The 18790-nt window shown below is 42.3% G+C and overlaps 1 protein-coding gene across 1 annotated transcript in view; it reads left to right on the top strand.

Annotated features, from left to right (window-relative positions):
• Positions 1 to 18790, top strand: part of LOC8033077 (MAM and LDL-receptor class A domain-containing protein 2) — a 217299-nt gene that overhangs the window by 62892 nt on the left and 135617 nt on the right. The window contains exons 16-22 of the mRNA XM_040210498.3: positions 3275 to 3391; positions 8033 to 8205; positions 9479 to 9559; positions 13487 to 13715; positions 15497 to 15664; positions 16606 to 16830; positions 17261 to 17296. Of these exons, the coding sequence (XP_040066432.1) occupies positions 3275 to 3391; positions 8033 to 8205; positions 9479 to 9559; positions 13487 to 13715; positions 15497 to 15664; positions 16606 to 16830; positions 17261 to 17296 (1029 nt within the window). The remainder of the gene's footprint in view (positions 1 to 3274; positions 3392 to 8032; positions 8206 to 9478; positions 9560 to 13486; positions 13716 to 15496; positions 15665 to 16605; positions 16831 to 17260; positions 17297 to 18790) is intronic.

Below are 18790 nucleotides of genomic sequence, written 5' to 3'. Positions count from 1 at the left end.
ATTACGCGCCCATTATTTGGTACTAAACTCCAATAAATTTCATACATAAAGCGCCGTTTCCGTTTGTTTTTACGCAAAAAACATGCTTTTTAAAAGCTCACGGTTACCACAGTACAGACAAATGATAAAGAGTGGCGCTGTTGTCGTATTTCGCTCGGTATCGGTGGACGCCAGCGGCCCAGGTTTCGACGGCGAGTTTCCCAACTGAGTGTTTTAGTAACGTTGGCCCTGCCCCTCGCTCTTGTATTTGCTCTTGGATTGACTTGGCTACGGAGTTGAACGACGTACGCAGCATCTCGACTCCCCGGCGCGTCTTATGTGCGTACCACATCCTTTTGTAACTTCTGTGTTTTGTGCAACTAGCAACGTTGGTTCTGTCTGCGAACTGCGCGCTAAAATGAATGTTGAATTGAAGCGTCAGCTTCTTGGCCGCTACGAGCAACTGGGTCTTCGGCCACATACCAAGATACGCCGAGGAGGATGGCTGCTAGCAACCAAGACGGCGCACCGCCTCAACTTCCCGAGGCTTCGGCGCGCTCGGTAGTAGAAGCGTCGGGACCACCTCGTGTCTCAGTCGCGGACGTTCGATGCATTCCGTGCGAATCTTGAAGGCCTCCCGAGCGAAAGGACGAGAACATATCTGGACACGTTTTTCGCTACGCGAATGAACGATTGCTTCCAGCAAAAATGCATTCAGCTTGCCTCTACAAAAATGATCACTGAATTTCGATTGCGTTTCTAATGTGTTCTATACGAATACATTGGCAACGCAATTGAATCTCATTGATAATTTTTGTAGGATTGGTATCTTTCGGGGCGATATGACTGCCGAAAGACTCGCTGTCGCGATCACAAATCTGGCAGCACTTTACAGAGTAACGGTGCCACTTTGCAGGAGATGACATCTCCAGAAAGTCGGCATTTGCACGTGCGAGCAAAACAAGAAAGAAAAAAAAAACACGCTGAGAAAGCAAAGAAATGCGCTACGAAAGCAAAGAGAACACCCCAGGGAAACGAAAGTAGCAAACCGCGCTATGAGAGCCAAAACCCTGCATCGCTTCCTATCACTAACACCTGCGACAGCTGCTAAACACACACTACTGAACTTCAGGAAGTCTCACTGAAGCACCTGAGTCAACGGGAAACACTGATCACTTAAAACGACTAGTCGAGGTAGGCGAGACAGGCGGGAGCAGACAGCGGAGGCCATGCTTTTGTTTGTTATTGTATGAATCCAAACGGAAGTGCCCACCCTGTAAACCTTTTATAAAGAATAATAGTAACTCTGATTACATGGGGAATTCTTTAAACGTAAAAACATGCGGCTCAAAAGGAAATTACAACATATCACAAAGGTTTAACAACTAAGATCTCAGCTGTCAACCATTCTCGTAGCCAATGAGAAGAGTTGCTATTGCACGTCACTCCGTGGCATATAATACAAACTTTGTGGCGCGCGGTTTAAAACGGACGAAATAGCCGTAAGCTAAAATTAGCCTCGCGCAAGCAATATTGCTGTAAAACCTTTTTTCTCGCAAAAATTGTTTTGTGACATGCTTGTTCCAATTAAATGTTTAAAACTATTTTTTTTTTCTTTACAGTTTACCCTTTAAAGCAAGGGCTGAACAGAATTTTTTGAATTACTAAGATTAAGAAGTGGTTCCGAGAATGGCCACTTTGCATATTTCGGCTCGTAGCATCATTCCTTCTTGACGTAAAGCCTAGATTTTAAATGGGGAGAAACGGAAACCACGGAGAATGTTTGCAATTAGTGGCAGACACCTGCACAGACCTACCGCTTATGCACACGCATATGTTGCTATGTGGCGAGGAAAATGGTGAGCGGAGAGGTAGAGCAAGCCTGAAGACGCTTGCAGGCGATCTGCACTTTCACATCATCCTTGTATGGCTTGGATTGCAAATGCAGTCCGCCTAACAACCCTATCCCAGTCGAGCGGTTAAAAACTTTCAAATCTGGGCACACACCGCTCGTGGCGAGAGCCGTTATAGGTGAGACTTCTTCCGGCAAATCCCCGGGCATGTCTCACGTAGGGTTGTTGTGGAATGAAACGTCGCAGTGTCACGCGAAGTCGCTGTGTTACGTGATATTGGAGTGTCATGTGGCGTCACAGTTTTATGTGATCTCACGGTAGTCTATAGCTTTATGATGTCTTGTGACGTGTTGTAACGGCACCTCGGAAATCATGGCTTCATGGGATGCCATGGCTGAGTGACGTCGTAATGACACGGGGCATCATGTTTTCATATGACGTCATTGTTATATGTGACGTCGTAGTGTGAAGTGACGCCAGTGTCACGTGGACTCACTGTGCCATGTGGTATTTCAGTGTCATGTGACAAAGTTTTGTTATGTCACAGTTTTCCGGATCAACATGGTGTCCCGTGACGTTATTTGCTTGTGTTAGAGGGTGTCATGGTTTTATGTAACATCGCAGAGCCACGTGACTTTAAATTACCGTGATGTCACTGTGTCACGTGACATGCAATGTCATGTGACGTCACACTGTTACATGATGTCACAGTGTCCCAAAACGCTGTGGTGTCTCGCGATGTAGTGTCACCGGGCATCACAATGTCACTGATGTCATTGTGTTAAATGACATCAGTGTTACGTGATGGCGCAGTGTCACGAGTCGTCAGAATATTGTATGATGTCACAGTGTCTCATGACATTATGGTGCCTTGTGACGTGATGCCACAGTATCACAGGACATCACAATGTTAGGTTACGTTATGGTGTCAAATGATGTCAGTGTCACATGACATCAGTGTTGTATGATCTCACAGTGTCCCATTAAATTATGGTGTCTTGTGACATGATGTCACAGTGTGACGGGACATCACAATGATAAGTGTCGTCATGGTTTCAAATGATGTCACAGTTTCACGTGACGCCGTGATGTAACATGATGTTTTGTGACACCGACGTTTAGTGGGAAGATGCCCGTGTGCAGTGTGATTGTGTGTAGTCTGTCTGTATTGAGACTACAGCGAGGGAGGCCGCGAATTGCGTTGTTGCCGCAGTTCATTTAGAGCATGTGGCAAGAAACTAGGAAAATTTTGCCTTAATTACTTCTTTTGTCCCCCTTGGCAAGGCAGTTTATCGTTCAGGCGCCGAAGAGGCAGGCTCCGAGTTACCTTTCCCTGCAGTCTGCTGGTTTTCGTAACTCTCAGTGCGGAGCCTTTAAAACCATGTCTGCATGCATTGTTTTTTGGTGCATTTCACTCTAACCATTCTTTGTTTTTTTAACAGGACGGTGTGACTTTGAGCGCGACACGTGCGACTGGAACGTGGATCCAGCTTGGGTTCGGGAGCAGGTCAAACTGGCGCCTTCACAGGATCGCGTCCGTTCGGGACCGGAGGACTCTAGTATGACTTTATTTATTTTTGAACTCTCGGAATGCTTTTAAATAGAGTCCCCAACTTCTAGAAATGTGCCTGTCCGTCTGTTCATTCAGTTATGCTTTTCCTCTCTAAATTTAGTAGGAAAATCAATGTTATGTCACGTCACAGTATCACGTAACATTTCAATTTGGTATCGTGATACCAGTTACGTCATGAGGTCGCGTGACATCAGGTTACTGGACCTTCGGGTATCGCATCACCGCGTGACCTCACATAGCGAGGTCACGTTACATGATCAAGTCGCGTAACACGAATCACGGGGTGCGAAATGTATCACGAAATTTAATGTGAGGTGAATTAGCATGATCTTCACTCCCAAAGACGACTGTTTATAGACACATTTAAATAATCGTTGCTTGAATACTGAATTCCTTACATTGTAAAGTACTTAAAAAATAAAGGTTGCTGCAAGTTTTAATTTATATTTTGATATTGTGCCACTTTGCTTTTCATGGTCTGTAAATGTGCAGAAGTGTTTCAAGTGTTCCTCTGCTCCGGAGAATTTTCCAGTCCCAACACTTTTCTTTCTGCGCTAATGTGAAAGCATGCATATCAATAAGCAGCAATTACACGTACGCATACATGGGTAAATTACTTTCAAAATGTAATTTAATTACAATTACAATTACTTTGCTCCAAAAGTAGTTTAACTACAATTACAATTACTACTACGCGAAAGTAATTCATTGCAATTACAAATTAATCTTAAAAAGTAATGCAATTACTTCACAATTACTTATTTATGAGAGTTACCCACCTTGGGCCATATAACTTTAAACGAGGTATATGGCCGCTTTATAAATGCCACGTATCGTACTTTCCTTTTATGAAATTTGTTAAATGAATTATAGAACTTAAACGTTTGAAGTAATGAACTCCTTCGTTCTTATATTCTCAATTAATAAAAATAATGTATTTTATGCACTCCGAGACGCCCGATCGCTAAGCGAAATAGGGTTGACACACTTTTGTTAGTAGTCAGGCAAATAAAAATGCGACAATTACAGTCATATTTGAAATATTTTATTACTGTTATATCAAACTACAGTCGACACGCGCTAATACCACCATATACACCTACAGCCTTTCATGTTATTTTAAATTATGTTCATTGAGTTGAAGTAATAATGGCTCAGAAATTTATAAGAACCGAATCGGGGCTCCCGAATCAATGGTAACAAAATTCACAGGTGCGAGGAGAGTCTCCTTAGTGCTTATGCAAAAGGTATCCAAGTCAAACCAACAAAAAATAAACTTAAAACTAATACAAGGAAACAAATATGCAACAGTACTCGCATAATTAAACTCACGTGAAAATCGCTGATAACAGGAACTTGTAAACGACATAAATAACTTCAAGAATACGACAACGTACGAAAACAGTTCAGCCACTATGATTCGCTGCCTCTTCCTGTGGACGTGTAACATGCCGGATGTGGGTAACCGTACGTAGCAGGCGAAATGTGGTCGCTTCCATAAAACTAGTGTCACAATAGCAGAAACTCTTGCGAGGGATTCTGGGTTAGTCCAGTGCACGGTAACACCCGAAAAGCTCCTGAAATGGGTAATAAATTTAGGATTGTCATGTAGCTTATCATTAGGAGAGCAATGATTGTATCGATGTTATGCGAATTAAAAAGAACACCGATTTGAATTTAGCATGGCAAGAACCAACTCGAAAAGTTCATGATATACTGTAAACTACTTTATTTTCGCGAATTTCGCGAATCGCCTACGATTCGCGAAAAATAGGTCCCGCGCACAATTCCAGTAAAATATAAACACATTGGAATCTATATTGCGATCCCACTGCGTGGCAAAAATTAGAACCCGCAAATTATTCCAAAACTCAGACCTCTTGGACGCCTCAATTTCATGAGTTACTTGGGCGTGTTTCAGTTGAAAGATATGAACGAGCCATTATTATTTTTTTATAACTGTAAGTATTATTGAAAGTGGCAAGAAAGTTGTCTACTCGCAAATGTTCCCGCAAATTGGAGGTTGCCTTTCTGTTTGTTAAATATGTTTTCAGAGACGGTGCGCAGAGTTTGCATCTTACAGTTATATGTTTTTCATTGCTGCTAATCTGTTCAAAGACGTTTTCGTAAGAAGGCCACGGCAGCCTTTCTTTTTCCATTGCAAATAGGACCGTTGCAGGGTCTCAATGCAAAGCGACACTGCGCGCCTCGGGACAGTTACTCAGGCTAAGACGAAAGGACAACGCGTGGAGGGTCATGATAGAGGTGTAAAACCAAAGTGCATGAAACGCATGTGCGTGAGAAGCCCTCTATAAAAAAAAAGCCTTCAACGAAATACAAATGTAACAAACAAGCTCCTTACAATCTAAAGCCGCGGTTTGTAAAGTTTCGGAATCTCCTCCAATCAGGCTGACAAACGGTTTATAGGGTTATGGGTTAGAGCAAACACTAAACAATGAAAATTTATACAGAAAGGTAGACGAGGATTGGGAGAGGGAAGAGCAGTGTAGCAACAACGGTTGGAAGGAAGGCGGGACGTGAGTCGTGTTAACGAGACCTGTTGCTTCTTCGTCTTGACGTTAGAGTAGCACGACTTACTGTTAATGGAACCAACAGACGACATGTAGGAGAGGGTCGTGAAAAACTCATAAAGAAAAGAGAATAATTTCATGGACAATAAAAATGCCCAACCTTGACTGAAATATGTAAGCGAATATGCTAGCGGCGAAGACACAGACAGGTAAGCAGAACCTTGTACCTCCCCGCCTCGACCGGATGATATGATCGGAGCCCAACGAGCTCGAATTCGACCCCCGATGGATGGGATTGAGAAATAAGAAAGGCCCCCAAGAAACACGAGTAACAGGAAGCGAACGAGACGAAGGGACAGATTCAACTACAAGAGGAGAGAAAATGGACGCGAATGCAGCCCTCATTTATCGAATTATTTCTCAAAATATTCATTAAATCGTTTTACAGTCTACAAAACCGTTCATTCCGTTCTATCCTAGTCTCTCTTTCCCATTCCTCCTTTCCCTTTTTTTGAGCGGGTTGGAACTTGGGATACTTTCTCTCCACTGCCGCTTTGGCTGTACTGTCGTCTCCGTGGTCAGGGAGGAAAAGCGTCGGCGCCGCATAATTTTGCAAAAGTAATTGTAATTGTGCCAGAAATTTTGCCATTACTCACGTTAGAAAGTAATTAAATTACAATTACAATTCCTTTTAGCCAAAAGTAATTAATTATAATTGCAAATTACTACGAAATGTAATTAAATTACAGTAATTCAATTATAGTAATTGAATTACTACCAAAGTATGCACGTACGTACTGACTTAAGGAAAGACCATACTTTGGACCAATTTTGTATTACTTCTCTAATGTATATTAAATCTCATATCTAGGATTATGTTTTTTGCTTGGCAGAAACATAACCTCATCGAGAGTTTTTGTCTGTTACATTTTCAAGAAAATCTCAGCTTTATCGCAATAGTTTTTGCCCACATTTAAAAAATAGCGCCATTAAAATATGGGGCGTGCTCCACAGAGTGTAGAGAGTGCAACAAAAACAGTCTTATAATTTTAGCATTATACTAAAAAAGTTATGATATGTCAAAATGTTTTTGCTGATAGTTAGAGATGAGTAATTGAAGTGTTTTACAATTAGAAAAGCTCGTAGATAACGTTTTAGAGAAATATGTCTTTTTCCTCTTTTTTATTTATGAGGTCATCATTAAGCCACGAAAAAGGTATTGAGACAGAAATTTTAGATCAAAAGTTACCGTGGGATAGGTTTTGTTTAGTCAGTATGAAATGAATTTTGAAAAAAGAAAGAAAAGCTTTTTTTTTTACTGTATAAATGTGCACTTCCTGAGTGCAGTGCAAAATATGTTGTTTGTGATCGACCAAAAGAAGAAGAAAAAGAAAGTTTCTAGAGGTGATATTTCTCGCAATTTTCGTTTTTCAAGGTTAGGGTCTTCCTTTTTGGGGGAGCATAGAAAACTTTGAACACTCGGCAACTCTATTTTAAGTAGAAACGTTCTTAAAACATTCACTGTTTTTTAGAGCAATAGCCGTTATAGGGCTCATCCGACCACTGGAAACGACATTCCTTGTTGAAGTTGTTGACGTTCTAGTTGGCCATTTAGGGCGTCCGTCGCCGATGCTGCCGAGTATGCGAAAAAGTTCGCGCCCCGCTTGCGGGAATCGAATCGAACCTAAGTCCGCTCCGTGCGAAGCGGATGCGTTAGTAGAGAGCTACGCCACACTGTTAACACCCGTCTTATATGTGGGGTTTTATGCAGAATCCCGTGCCCACTCCACGCGCTCTCTGGAAAAAACAAATATAACCGATAACAAAATGCAGTTGTAGCACTATCAGTACCAATAGCTATTGCCGAGACACGTTGGTTCATGTGCTCCGGAACGAAAGAAGAAATAAAAGCATTCGGCACAAATTGACCAAATATCCATTTTGTTCCGCAAGCTTTTTTTTTCACGCGCCCCTTGGTCCAGAAACTCGACGCCGATGCCCAACGTCCTTGCTGTGAGGTGTTCCAGCTATCGCAGTGACCGTACTGTAGGTACTGTGGATTGACGCGAGACTGTTCTTTTTTGTTGTTGTTGCAGTGTACTTTCTGGCGTTACCGGCGCATGCGGTTATGAAGAGCTTCCCAGTGACAAGCCCCGTGTTGGAGGGGAAGCCTGAGCCGCAGTGTCTCGAGTTTTGGTATCGCAGGGCCAGTCTCTCGGTGGGGGCGCTTCAAGTGGACATACTGCCCGAAGGCAGCAAACAGTCACAGGTAAGAGCTGTAGCAAAAACAAAGGTTTAATTGTGTGCACACTTTTGTTCACCCCTTTGGACCGTGCTCTGAGCATGCGAAACTTTATGAAACAGCTTTTTCTCTTGTGTTCCGTTCTGTTTTTTCTTGGGAAATAAACGTTTTATTATTTATACAAAAGGTGAATTAAGGTCAAACCTGAAGTGGCGGGCTTATGTGTTTGCTCTAGAGGGGATCCCTACCGAAAACTCCGGTATAACTTTACGCTACCTGGAATATGGAACTTGAAATCTATCTGGATTCTATACGGATTTCAGGTTTTAAGAAATTATTCATATGTCTGCGTTCTGGATTTTGAGTTTCTAGAAACAGATTTTCAGTTCCATAAACCAGGTAGTCGAAAGTTATACTGTTTTTTTTTTCTGTAGAGATAGCTTTACCATTACAGTGTCCCTTTGGTCAACTGAGGGGACTCTGTGTTTATTACTTAGTACGTATCACAAAAATACACGCAATTGCAATTCTAACCATTTTAAATACAGACGTAAGTGAGAATCGAACGCAAATTGTCTAACGGCGACTCTGAACTTGCGAGTTTAATGTACTCTGAACTCTCACTAAACTCACAAGTTCAAGGTGAGTTTAGTGCCCTCTGCTGGACTGAGATGTTCAGTGGGAAATCTAAGTACATGAAATTCCCCTGGTCAAAGTTCAATATGAGTTTAATGTGAGATCAGAGTATATGGAACTCACAAGTTCAGTAGGGGTTCTGTGGAAGTTTGTGTGCATAGCACTGTAGTATGACTTAAGTTTAATTGGAGTTCAGTTTGATCAGAGTACATAGAACTCAGAAGTTAAACATGAGCTCAGTGTGGGTTAGTGTGCATGGAACTGACACGTTCACTATGAGTGTTGGTAATTCTGAACCACCATTGAGTTCAGAGTTGTACTCTGAAATTGCACTAAACAAGTTCAATGCAACTTATTTCCATATATCTATTCATGTACAGTAGAACCTTGTTCATGCAGTTTTCAGGGGATTAGTATACAACAATATAACATCCAGTTAAGTGCATATTGGCCTTGAGAATAATTGCAAACAATAGTTGAGGTTCATGATTTAACAACATTCCTTCCCTCAACCGAAAAGACAAGCATCTTGCACTTACAATATGCATATGCATTGTAAGTGCAGTATATGCATTCCACTAAGTACAAACGCATGTCTTCATATATAGCAAGATCGCATAGTCGGTTGGTCATAATATAGATGTCGTTGCCGTTTGTACCACAGGTGCTTTGGACACAACCACCGTATCCCAAAGACGATTGGATGTTATCACGTGTTCCCATCGTTCACGAGAAGAAGTTTCAGGTAAGAGGAGTCGAATCATCTATTGCTTCTGCAAGGAATTCTGCATGTGATGTTTGTTGTGCTGCAACTTTGTCAACATAAAATAATCACCCAATGACACAGTGACCTTTTGAGGGGATTATGAAAAAATGTGTTTTTACCAGATTTTTTAGGTTTATTTCAGTTTACACTTTTTAATAAAAGTATGAAAGGATGAGTTAATTTAAGAAAAAAATTAGGATTAAATTTTGTGTTAACGTAATCTAGTTTGCATGTAACCATAAAATGATCTGGCGGGCCTTTGTAGCATTCATTTTGAGAAGTTGTAGTAGATAAAATGTACATGGTTGAAAAAACCCCGAGACTGCGGGTAAACGACACAACACTAAAAAGTCTCTAACACAGCTGAAATTTTTATTTTCCAAACCTGGTTATATAGGCACTTCGATACAAGAGAAAAAAAAAGGGGGAGAGGGTGAGAACCCCAAGGAATGCCACTTTCCACCAACGTAACTTCTGACTAAACAACAAGGACAACAGACTCTGCGTCACGCACTTCTCTTATCTTTGACCCCCCGCTTCCCGACCGCCAAACACACTGGTAACACCAAGCCCAGTAACACATATACAAAAAAGAAAAGAAAAAGAAAAGAACGACCCAATGTCCCTTCTACCCGAAAACCGACAGACATAAACCTTGAAGGTCAGAACTTTTCACAGCCTAAGAAAACGCCGCAGTTCGTCCAACCCAAACGACGGCTTATTAACTGCATTCCCGTGACCTAATATCATTAATGACTCTTTTATCAACCGTTTATGATCATCTTTTTCCCGCAACTCTACTGAAGTTAGATGCCACAACGGTACGCAGTTTCTACATTCGATAACATGTTTTGACACTTCGGAGTACGGGTCTTTTTTCATTATACAACGTTTGTGTTCCATCATGGGCTCATTTATACAACGTTTAGTCTGTCCAATATAACAGAGGCCACAATCAAAGGGTATCTTGTAAACGACACCCAACGAACATTCTACATCCTTTTCTCTGTGTTTTATCGTGCAACCTGAAACAGTTGAGGCAAAAGGGGTCAAACGGCTTAATCTATAATCTGTAGAAAAGGCAGTGCCAATATTAAACCTGCTGGCTAACGCTTTGATGTTGTGCGAAATTTTATGAAAATATGGAAGGACTACTCGCTTTGAAGGTCTAGGATTTTTCCGAATTGACTTCTTTGGACATATCATATACATCAACTGCCTTAAAATATGTTCCTGTGGATGTCCAGCAACCTCGAAACGTTCTGTCAGTCGACGAAGAGAAGAGCCAATAAAATGTGAGCATGACTTCTGTACTGTTGAATTGACGAGATTCCGAATTATTCCCAGTTTGACATGTTTAGAATGGCAGCTATTGAAAGGAAGAAGAGGTTTTGCTGCGAACTTTCCGTACTCCCAACAAAGGCCTGAACTATTCCTAAGTTGAATATCGAGATACTGTAAACGGTCGTCATTCGGTCTCTCTAGCGAAAACTTTAATTCGGGGGCTGCTTCGAACGCTACTTTCTCCAAAGAATCCGCCAAGGAGCCATCTGTCGAACAAACCAAGATATCGTCTACGTACCTCCTCACCAGAATTTCCTTAGGGGATCTATGTCTAAAAGACTCCAGAAGACGCAGATCTAGGTCTCTTAGATAAATATCCGAGAGAGTTGGGGCTACCGCCGAACCAATACACACTCCCTGTTGCTGAATGTAACTTCGGCGGTAGCCCCAACTCTCCCGGATATTTATCTAAGAGACCTAGATCTGCGTCTTCTAGAGTCTTTTAGACATAGATCCCCTAAGGAAATTCTGGTGAGGAGGTACGTAGACGATATCTTGGTTTGTTCGACAGATGGCTCCTTGGCGGATTCTTTGGAGAAAGTAGTGTTCGAAGCAGCCCCCGAAATAAAGTTTTCGCTAGAGAGACCGAATGACGACCGTTTACAGTATCTCGATATTCAACTTAGGAATAGTTCAGGCTTTTGTTGGGAGTACAAAAAGTTCGCAGCAAAACCTCTTCTTCCTTTCAATAGCTGCCATTCTAAACATGTCAAACTGGGAATAATTCGGAATCTCGTCAATTCAACAGTACAGAAGTCATGCTCACATTTTATTGGCTCTTCTATTCGTCGACTGACAGAACGTTTCGAGGTTGCTGGATATCCACAGGAACATATTTTAAGGCAGTTGATGTATATGATATGTCCAAAGAAGTCAATTCAGAAAAATCCTAGACCTTCAAAGCGAGCAATCCTTCACTATTTTCATAAAATTTCGCACAACATCAAAGCGTTAGCCAGCAGGTTTAATATCGGCACTGCCTTTTCTACAGATTATAGATTAAGCCGTTTGACCCCTTTTGCCTCAACTGTTTCAGGTTGCACGATAAAACACAGAGAAAAGGATGTAGAATGTTCGTGGGTGTCGTTTACAAGATACCCTTTGATTGTGGCCTCTGTTATATTGGACAGACTAAACGTTGTATAAATGAGCGCATGATGGAACACAAACGTTGTATAATGAAAAAAGACCCGTATTCCGAAGTGTCAAAACATGTTATCGAATCTAGGAACTGTGCACCGTTGTGGCATCTAACTTCAGTAGAGTTGCGGGAAAAAGATGATCATAAGCGGTTGATAAAAGAGTCATTAACGATATTAGGACACGGGAATGCAGTTAATAAGCCGTCGTTTGGGTTGGACAATGAACTGTGGCGTTTTCTCAGGCTGTGAAAAGTTCTGACCTTCAAGGTTTATGTCTGTCGGTTTTCGGGTAGAAGGGACGATGGGTCGTTCTTTTCTTTTTCTTTTTTGTATATGTGTTACTGGGCTTGGTGTTACCAGTGTGTTTGGCGGTCGGGAAGCGGGAGGTCAAAGATAAGAGAAGTGCGTGACGCAGAGTCTGTTGTCCTTGTTGTTTAGTCAGAGGTTACGTTGGTGGAAAGTGGCATTCCTTGGGGTTCTCACCCTCTCCTCTTTTTTTTTTTCTTTTGTATCGAAGTGCCTATATAACCAGGTTTGGAAAATAAAAATTTCAGCTGTGTTAGAAACTTTTTAGTGTTGTGTCGTTTACCCGCAGTCTCGGGGTTTTTTCAACCATGTGCAATGTACACCAGCTCGATTGCGCCCTTACTTTTTGTTCATAAAATGTACGCAAATTTTATTTCTTTTTTTTCCATCCGTTTTTTTCTTTGTACATAACGCCACAATGAGCCACAATGCAAGTTGATTATTTAGCAATAAAAATACTTAGCTGAACGTTAATTCTTAGGCAGAGAGCTTTTTATTGCTTTATTTAGTCTAATGTGAGATATTCGATATTTTCAACTGATAAGTGCACCATCTTCGGGCACCCTTGTAGCAAGAAACCCACTTTGCATCCTTTAGGGGTCCCACATGCCATCTGCTATTCATTGCATGTCCAAGATTCGCAACACCTTAACGCATCGTGCTCGCGACGTGATCACATGAGGCGAGGTCATGTTACCACGACCTGACACTGGTTCTAATGATGTTAACACTGTAACGACACCACGGCCCCGCACTGCGAGTCATGCGACATCATAACATCACGCGACGTGACATCGTGACATCATGCAAAGTCATGATACGCTACATTTCGACACCCAACGTTAGTAGACATAATAACATTGGTGCCACCACAATGTCACGAGACGCGACTTCACACTGCGAGGTCTCGTGACTTGCTGTTGTGCGACATGGTCATGCTACAAGAGATCGCATTACACTTCGAATTGACAGCCAATGTCACCAGATATATTAACGCCTATGGCATCGTATTGTCACGCGACACCAGATCTTCGCAGCATGGGTCACAAGACATTGTGATGTCACACGCTGTTTGGCGCTACATATTGACGTCCGTCTTGAAACCTCGTTTCAGGTGATTTTCCGAGGAAACGTGACTCAGGCACGCTTCGGGGACACTAGCCTGAAGCTTGACGACGTGGCAGTTCACCCTCGTCCTTGCAGACCCCTGGTGGAGTGCGACTTTCAAGACGACCTGTGCGGCTACGTAAACGATTTAAGCAACGAGTTGATGTGGCTGGTAGGCACGGGCCGCGTGGAGAGGCCCAATCGAGTGCCCCGGTTGCCTCCGAGAGCGACATCTGGTGAGGGTTATTTTTTATTGCGGCTGATGCGGGCTTATTTCGGGAGCTTTTGGTGTGTACTCGTCGAGATTCTAAGTTGAACGAACAAGTAAATGGTTGCTGGCGACGACCTCTCTCGTTCAGTACAATGCAAATCGAAATACTAGACGTTTAATGTCTGGGCAGCGTGTGGTGGGTCTGCCGTAGTACGGCGTTACTGAATCCCTCTAGGTGAAAAATTCATCCAATGAAGGACGACTGCCAGCCTCGGAATTTCAACGTGCTTCGCGCAGTGGCGCGCAACACATTTATTCTAATAAGGGTTCATAATGCGCATGAAAATGAAAATGTTTCACATAAGGCGACACCGAAAGCCCGTTTGTTGCTTTTTGATTATTGGGTCACTTGTGTCAATCAGATACTTGCTAAACTTGCTTAAATTTGAGTAAAGCGTTAAAAAAGTGAGAGGTCTTTATTAGTATTATATTCGTTGTACCATGGACCTCACCCACTGCAGAGTCCTCGTACCCCTGGAAGAATGCCTGCTTCATTAGCTCACGCGGAAGCTTGTCTCATAGAGGAGTCATCTTTTACAAAATCTGCCATCCCAAACATTCATTACATTTTGTGATAATTACTTCTTGTCATAATGAAGAATCTTAAACAAACACATTTTTTTATAGTCGGCATGATTGTAAAAGTTAACAGGAGTGCGGAAAATACGGTACTCCTCTTTGAAACCTGAATTACACATGTTTGAATCTTAGGAGAGTATTGCCAGGTTTCAAAAACAAGCGTTAAAGAACCTTAAAATAGCAATTTTTTTAAAGTCACTTTTCTGATGGATGCTGTAACAAACTTGCACTCCTGTAACAAACATATCTTTCAGCAGAAAGATATTTCCGAGATGCCAACACTATCTATAATGCTCCTTTCTGAGCTGTCAAACGCGTTTATCTGTGTTTCAGATTTTGGCATCAAGCCTTTGTTCCGAAACACTGTCATTTGCTAATCAATTGGTCTGTGGAGCCAATTCTCAAAAGATTAGGTACTGAAATTTTGTAAGGAGCGCCGCTGTGAATGTACTAGTCTCTGCAGTTTCATGGTCTTTTTACATAAAAGGCTGCAGTATCTTCAAACGAATGCATGTATAATACACTTTTTTTACAAGGTTTCTTTCATTAAAAACGGTACCTAAAGTCTGTAATCTCGTTGTCATAGCCGTGTCACACGTGTGTTATACTGTATATTTCACCAAAACAACTGCCCATGATATTTTCTCAGGAAGCACTGTGTTTATTTTATGCACTTTTACCTAACACTTTGAAGGATGGACTTATAAACATAGAACTTTGCATGTTACTCTCTATCCCAGTTTTGAATATTCCCTCCAAATCCAATTCAGCTAGGACTATTGCTTACAAAGTTTACCCTCTGGAGTAGTTATCAATTCGTTTGTTAATACAACTCAGCAAAATTCATTAATACACTGTGCTGCTGGACCTGTGAGCCTGCCTTCCACTGATGTCACGGGACTCCAAAGCGCAGTTATTTTTAAATGGTGGTTTCGAAGTAATTTTAGCTTGCCGGCTTTACATGAACTATTCCGAATTTCATGATACTAAACAACATACCGGAAAGCGTAAAAGCCGCTGATTTAAAAAAGAAATACAGTTAGTGGGGAGAGCTGAAAAGAACAAAATTGCCGGAGTCACACATTTAAGCGGTGCAGTGTTTCTTAGTAGTATTTCTATTCCTGAATATTTATTATTCTTTTCTTCACTACTTTGTCTGAAATGTAGACGATGCATGGGCGTCGTTTGCCTACCTGGACCTGAGTACGAGCGAAACCAGCAGTGCCAGACTTCCTCCGTCGAGGGATGGCAGCAACGTCTCTTTGTTCAGCCCAATCTTCTCAGCTGTGGACCAAGCTGGCAACATTGTACTTGACTACTTTCGACTGGGTGATGGTAAGTGGCAGAAGAGCGAGAGCGCAGGAAAGCGGGTGAACACTTACAGAGACGAGGTGTATGCTCTTTTCATTTACGTCTCCTTTTCTTCCTTTTGTGTTTTGGGTTTGGTCGTGCTAAGAGGGCAATGCTATATCGGCTATCGGACCTTTCTGTTTTACAGCCATAGTCGTTATAGGCTCTCCCCACCACTGGAAATGATGTTCACTGTCGATTTTATAGCTGTGGTCCTTGTTGATGTTGTAGTGGGCGTAATAGGGCGTAGGGCGTCCGTCCTCCATGTTGCCAAAATTGAGAAAGGGCCCGCCGCCCGCGAGAATCGGTACTTAGGTCCGCCGCGTATGAAGCAGCGTATCATATTTTTGTCAGTTTTGAGTATTGAGTGTGTACCTTCGATGACCCCCGACTTTGATTATCATTGGTGGTTGAGTATAAACCATAAGAAACGGCACGTGATCACGAAAAAGAGAGTGAACTGGACGCAAACAGGTCACCTCTCGATCGGCGATTTTTGGGCGGAAAGACTACGAATTTTGAGCTGCGGATTGTGTTCAGGGTATTTCGGCCATCATATGTCATGTACAATGAAAAAGTTTGGCGAGCATAAATACCCTGTCAGTGCCGTGAAAGTTTGGGGGTGCAATGCTTAGTCAGGTCTACATCTAGACACACGTGTTTTATCCTGCTAGAACACAGGATGCTAAGGGGGTTTGCAAATGAAGATGTAGCTAAAGGCCTCAACTACTATATACCCTACTCTCCCGATTCTAATATGTTTATTTTTGTAGAAAATATACTTAATCAGGGCCTGCGCATGGTATCAGCTACGGAACCTAAAATGGCGGGGGGGGGGGGGGGGGGCATGTCGGAATCATTATTGTTTGGCATAAAACTGGGATCCGTGGAGAACCAGTTAAACACGGTACCTTCTAACGTTTCAGATGTCACTGGAATGGAGCTCAGCCAGCTCTCCTACGAAGAAAACACCGGTGCTTCCAAGGTACTCCAGACAGTGCCACTGAAGGAAGCTGCGCAGTGGCAGACACTTGAAATGGCGCTGAAACCCGCAAAGTTCAGCCAAATTGGAGTGAGAGTCACTAGAAGGGCTTCAGGCAGCGCCGGAATGGCCGCTGTCGGACGCATTGCTTTAGCGAGCAAGCAAGCAGGTCAGTGGTCTTTTAAGAACAGTATTACCTTTCCGAATAGATTGCACAAATGATTTACGCCGAGTAAGTATGGGGCCTGGCGTTTCATTGGAAACGCCCCAAAATGTTTTCGTAGAGAGGTCTCGCGGTCATGATTTGATGCAAGTTTTCACAGTGTAGCCAAACATTGTCAAGTGGTACTGCGAGAACCAACCTTACCTATGAGAGGATTCATTGTCCTGAAGTTTTTCTATATGAATCGGTGCGAATATTATTACAGAGGGCCTCTCTATCATACTTCATTTTTTTAAAGCTTGAACAAAACTTGACGGCTAAAATTCTGTACCCTAGTAACCTAACAATAATCATATTTTAATGTGATAAATTATCATATAAAGCAGCTCATGTCAAAGTGTGCTCAGACTTCTAACACCTACTCTTTTCAACGCAGGGTCGACGGACACACCACCCCAGACTGGAGAACTATGTGAGTACTACTCAGATGCCGAAAACAACGCTTTTCGCTGCTTTTCTATTGTCTGGACTTGTTGATGCTTCGTCATTGTTTTATTTTTAGCATGTCTACATGTGGTTAGTTTAAAAATAGACATATCTCGCTACAAACTACTGAATAGCTTATATTATTTGGAAAACTACATAAAGTACAGGGTATTTCTAAGCGTCATTTGGGCGTAAGAGAATCTCTATAAATAAGCTAATAAATGGAATACATCCATATTTCTTTACATAAGTGTTTTTAGGTAGTGTATTTATAATACTGTGACACTGCCAGTCACAGGAGGTACCTCACGGAATCAGATCTGCTGTATCTGCTTTTGGGTGCTCATCACAAAAAGGTTTCGAAGTTTCAAAGCGAGAGCTTTATAGCGCCAATTAAACTCAAAGGCTCGTAAGCACAAAATGTGTGGGTCGGTCAGTCCCTAACTGCTAAACGATCTCGAAAAAAACGGCAACCGTTGGCAGGAATCAAACCCGGGTCACCGGCATGAAAGCTGACTACGTAGCTGACTGAGCTACGGACCCACGTTGTAGGAATGGGAGGAGCAGTTGCAGGTGGTGTGAGAAAGCACGCAGAGTAGAGAGGGTTGGAAAGGGCAAGAAAAGCAGGAGCAGAAACAGGTGATGTAGAAAGATTGGGTGGAACGAGGAATGAGAAGGGCAATAAAGTGCGCTTCGGTTCCCTTGGTGACCTAGAAAATTCAGCGCAAAAGCTTTAAAACCGTGAGGTGCTGACGGAAAACGTGCGCAGCGTCAAAACAGGCAATGATGCTGTTTAATCCATTTTCTTACAAGACCCTGCCCTAGGCACCACCCAAACTAAGTTTTAGTGTTTAAACGCGTTCAGCAGAATGACCAAACATGGAGCCAATTTTTGTTTCACGTTGCATCATCTGTGAGTAGCAGCACCAAACCAGGCGGTTTGTTTCCACTTTTTTTTTCCGTGCAGAGGAATAACAAAAATTTATTTTTCGCTTCTCATTTCTTAAGAAACCTAAACCCGGGAAGTTTGAGTATAAAAAAAGTCACCGCCAAATGACAGTTGTGATAATAGTTTCATTGCACTTTGTTCGTTGACTTACTAAAGCGCAGCTCTTCGGCGACTGTTTCCGGGTTTCGCGGCGTCGGCCTAACCGCGCTAAATTTAGCTGGAAAATTGAAGTCTCGTGACATGAGCACCAATTCGATTCCCTGCTAAATTTAGCGGGCATGAATGACGTCACATTCATTTCTTGTCATGTCACCTTCGAACAAATTCAGTTTTTCCGCTAGATTTAGCGGGAGAATTGACATCCCGTGACCTCAAGAGCAATTCAATTCCCTGCTAAATTGAACGAGACAATTAACGTGAGGCGACGTCCAACACTAATTCAGTTCCCCTTAATTTAGCAGGGAAAATGACGTCACAGTTTATGGCGTCATATCACCTCTGAACAACTCCAGTTTCTGTGCTAGATTTAGC

The sequence above is a fragment of the Ixodes scapularis genome, unplaced genomic scaffold (genome assembly GCF_016920785.2).
Source record: "Ixodes scapularis isolate PalLabHiFi unplaced genomic scaffold, ASM1692078v2 PGA_scaffold6__148_contigs__length_123643588, whole genome shotgun sequence".
NCBI classification, from domain to species: domain Eukaryota; kingdom Metazoa; phylum Arthropoda; class Arachnida; order Ixodida; family Ixodidae; genus Ixodes; species Ixodes scapularis.
This window is presented reverse-complemented; position numbering and strand designations above follow the sequence as displayed.